Source organism: Tachysurus vachellii, chromosome 14 (genome assembly GCF_030014155.1).
Source record: "Tachysurus vachellii isolate PV-2020 chromosome 14, HZAU_Pvac_v1, whole genome shotgun sequence".
Taxonomy (NCBI): domain Eukaryota; kingdom Metazoa; phylum Chordata; class Actinopteri; order Siluriformes; family Bagridae; genus Tachysurus; species Tachysurus vachellii.
Genome location: NC_083473.1, coordinates 1,911,998 through 1,915,971, shown reverse-complemented (window position 1 = coordinate 1,915,971; position 3,974 = coordinate 1,911,998). Strand labels below are relative to the sequence as shown.

The following is a 3,974-nucleotide window of genomic DNA, read 5'->3' as shown; positions in this document are numbered from 1 at the left end:
GTTTGTGTCTGTCTGTGTGTGTGTGTGTGTGTGTGTGTGTGTGTGTGTGTCTGTGTGTGTTTGTGTAGGTACTGGGAGGCCGTGTTGGAGATGTTATGGCCGAGGTTTGAGCTCATTCTTGAGATGAACATTCAGAGCATCCGGGAAACAGATCCTCAGAAACTTGGAGTGCTGGACACCAGACCACACTATGTATGAACACACACACACACACACACACACACACACACACGATAATAGCACAGTCACTACACTATTTAATTTGGGGGTGTGGTAAGCAGACATGATTCAGGTGAAGTGTGTGTGTCTGTGTGTGTGCGTGCGTGCGTTTGTGTGTGCATGTGTGTGTGTGCATGTGTGTGTGTGCGTGTGTGTGTAGATTACCCGGCGCTATGCTGAGTTCTCTTCTGCCCTAGTGAGCATAAATCAGACGTTCCCTAATGAGAAAACCAACATCCTGCTTGGACAACTGCAGGTACTTATACATCACACACACACACACACACATACACCAGAGATACAAAATGTTGTTCACAAGGCATCATTTTATAAATTAATTACAAATGATATTACATATGCATAAGTATTCATACCTCTGAACCTATAATTGAAATTGAGCTCAAGTGTGACTCTGTGTGTGTGTGTGTGTGTTTGTGTATGTGTGTGTCTCTGTGTGTGTTTTAGATTGAAGTAGAGAACTTTGTGTTAAAGATGGCTGCTGAATTTCCCTCCAGACGAGATCAGCTCATCTTCCTCATCAACAACTACGACATGATGCTGGGGGTTCTAATGGTATACACACACACACACACACACACACACACACACACACAGTTATTAAATCAGAGGTTTTTAATGATGGTAAGTCTATACATAGCTTAGTGTTGCAATATGTGCTTGTTGCAGGAAAGAGCAGCCGATGATAGTAAAGAGGTGGAAGGTTTTCAGCAGCTCCTCCTGGCCAGGACTCAGGTATAATATCAGCATTATTAGCTTGTATTGTCATATGACTGTGTTAAAGTTTTACACATCTACTACAGTTAGCATTTTACTGACTGTAATTAGCATGCATGCTGATAGGTTTTGTGTGTGTGTGCGTGTGTGTGTTTGTTTGTGTGTGTGTATGTATGTGTGTTTTTGTGTTTGTTTGTGTGTGTTTGTGTGTGTGTGTTTGTGTGTTTGTTTGTGTGTGTGTGTATGTGTGTGTTTGTTTGTGTGTGTGTCTTTGTGTGTTTGTTTGTGTGTGTGTGTGCGTGTGTGTGCGTGTGTGTGTGTGTGTGTGTGTGTGTATGTGTCAGGAGTTCATTGAGGAGATTCTGGCGCCGCCTTTCGGTGGGATGATCACGTTTGTGAAGGAGAGCGAGGCGCTGATGGAGAAAGGGCAGCTGGACAAGCTGAAGAATGATGAAGGTAAAGAGCTGAATGTAAATACTGTGTGTGTAAAAGTGCTTCATTTATTTTTAACAGAACCTCAGGTGCTTGGTATTTGAAGCTAAAACCTTCTGGATTAATTGTTTAATTAGTTAATTCATTTAACAGTCAATCTTCTAACATATGTAAGTTTAAAAGTTTTCTTTTTTTTTTCTTCAGTTTTAAGTAAATATTGGAATTAAATAGAATTTTGTTTGGATTATTACTTCACATACTCCAATAACAATACATATGAATATACATAAAATTAATATATTATAAATTTATATATATTTCTATATTATAATGTTATAACAAATTCTCTTACAATCTTCTCTATATGTTCTCTGTTCATTAAATGCATTATTTAAAAAGGTTTTAATAGTAAATCTGTGCATTGTGTGTGTTTGTGTGTGTGTATGTGTGCGTGTCTGTGTGTGTGTGTATGTGTGCGTGTGTGTGTATGTGTGTGTGTTTGTGTGTGTGTGTGTGTGTGCGTGTCTGTGTGTGTCTGTTTGTATGTGTGTGTGTATGTGTGCGTGTCTGTGTGTGTGTGTCTGTGTGTATGTGTGCGTGTGTGTGTGTGTGTGTGTGTGCGTGTCTGTGTGTGTCTGTTTGTATTTGTGCGTGTCTGTGTGTGCGTGTCTGTGTGTGTTTGTGTGTGTGTTTGTGTGTATGTGTGTGTATATGTGTGTGTGCGTGTCAGTTCGTATCACACAGCTGGTGCGTGGTTTCTCCAGCACGTGGAAGCAGTCAGTAGAGGCTTTAAGTCAGGACGTCATGCGTTCTTTCACCAACTTTAAAAACGGCACCAGCATCATCCAGGTCTGCCTCAGTTTTGGTCAATCTGTCTATTTTACAGCGCCATATATAATGAAATCATTTAAACATTTATAATGTGTCCACCAGGGGGCGCTGACACAGCTCATCCAGTACTACCACAGCTTCCATAAGATCCTGTCCCAGCCGACGTTCCGCACCTTCGCCGTTCGCTCTGAGCTCATCAACCTGCACCACCTCATGGTGGAGGTGAAGAAACACAAACCAAACTTTTAATGGACATCAGAGCTGAGAAGATTAAACACCTCACAGAGGCCGAGAAGTTCACATTTATTCCCTGTTTCTCCAAACTGGTGTTCTGGAGAATGTAAATAAGATATAATTCAGTATATGAACTCAGCTACTGATGTGTTACATGAACAGACGATGGGCCACATTGTGAATATTTAATTTATCTTCACCTATAAAGTGCTTTACTGTTGTGTTAGTGATTAATGCCTGTTTGACCAGATTGATATTTCATAACTGATTCAATAAACACTGTCCTGAATGGTGGACTAAATCTCTCATGTCTTATATTGACTTTAAAGGAATTTGAATTTTAATTCATTTTAAAAATATAAATTCTAAAAGATTTATATCATTCTAAAACAGTCTGATTGGTTAAAGTCACCCAGCACTAATTTTGGTCTATTAGAAGAATAACAACAGAAAATCCCTGTAGAACATAAGATCCTGTCTGGTTAAAGATAAGAGCTTTATAAATAGATAAAAGTCTAATAATATTCATTTTATTATATTTATTGCTGTGATTTAATGTTGATTTTGTTACACATGAAATGATTCATATAGTTCTGACCAATGAAAACGCAGCACAACATCCTGCCCCACTCTGATTGGATGACGTTCTCAGTACGTATAAAAAAAAATTGGAGGGAAAAAATATTTGCGGTTTAATCCGAATTACAGACGTCACGTGAGATTCAGGTGTGACGTCAGAGAATAAATAAAAAAAAACCCTTATTTTTACTCATGTCTGAAACATGGTACCATATAATTGCGTACAACAGAGAATGATTAATGAAGCTAGTTTTAGAGAAAATGTAAATTATTTTAGGACCAACAGCGCGAGAGAGAGAGAAAGCGAGAGACAGAGAGAGAGATGGAGAGAGAGAAAGAGAGAGAGAGAGAGAGACAGACCGAGAAAAAGAGAGAGACAGAGAAAGAGAGAGAAACAGAGTGGGAGAGATAGAGGGAGAGAGACAGAGCAAGAGAGAAAAAAGAGAAAGACAGAGAGAAAGAGAGAGACAGGGAAAGAGTGAAAGAGAGAGAGGGAGAGAGATTTTGATTTGTGTTGCGAGTTTGCAATAGCGAGCAAATACATCTTATGAATAACATGAACCCAGGGTGAGGGTAAGAAAATCATTAAAAAAAATAAATAAATAAATAAATAAAAAAATAAAAAAAAGGAAGAAACTAGATTTGTAAAGTTCGTCATCACAAACTTTGATGTTGGCTTTGACAATGCAAGTATTTGCAAAGGCCAGTGCTTTTTGGAGGCGAGTGGACATAAGGGTCAGTGTTACTTTTGAAGCCAAGTGGACAGAAAGCTAGGGTGCCAAAACATTTGGAGGTAAGTGGAGACGAGCATGTGATGTCATCCGAATACTCTTGAGGAAGTTCCCCACATTGGGCTGAGTGTTTTGATATGTCACATTTCCATGTTGTGCTAATTATCGATTTTCACGTGACATCACGTGACGTCACCTGACTTGATCAGAATA

The 3,974-nt window shown here is 39.1% G+C and overlaps 1 protein-coding gene across 1 annotated transcript in view; it reads left to right on the top strand.

Moving 5' to 3' along the window:
* Positions 1–2,752, top strand: part of vps52 (VPS52 subunit of GARP complex) — a 12,516-nt gene extending 9,764 nt beyond the window's left edge. Inside the window, exons 14-20 of the mRNA XM_060887249.1 lie at positions 69–192; positions 380–475; positions 685–792; positions 907–972; positions 1,299–1,410; positions 2,117–2,235; positions 2,320–2,752. Of these exons, the coding sequence (XP_060743232.1) occupies positions 69–192; positions 380–475; positions 685–792; positions 907–972; positions 1,299–1,410; positions 2,117–2,235; positions 2,320–2,466 (772 nt within the window). The 3' untranslated portion in view covers positions 2,467–2,752. The remainder of the gene's footprint in view (positions 1–68; positions 193–379; positions 476–684; positions 793–906; positions 973–1,298; positions 1,411–2,116; positions 2,236–2,319) is intronic.
* Positions 2,753–3,974: the final 1,222 nt, after the last annotated feature.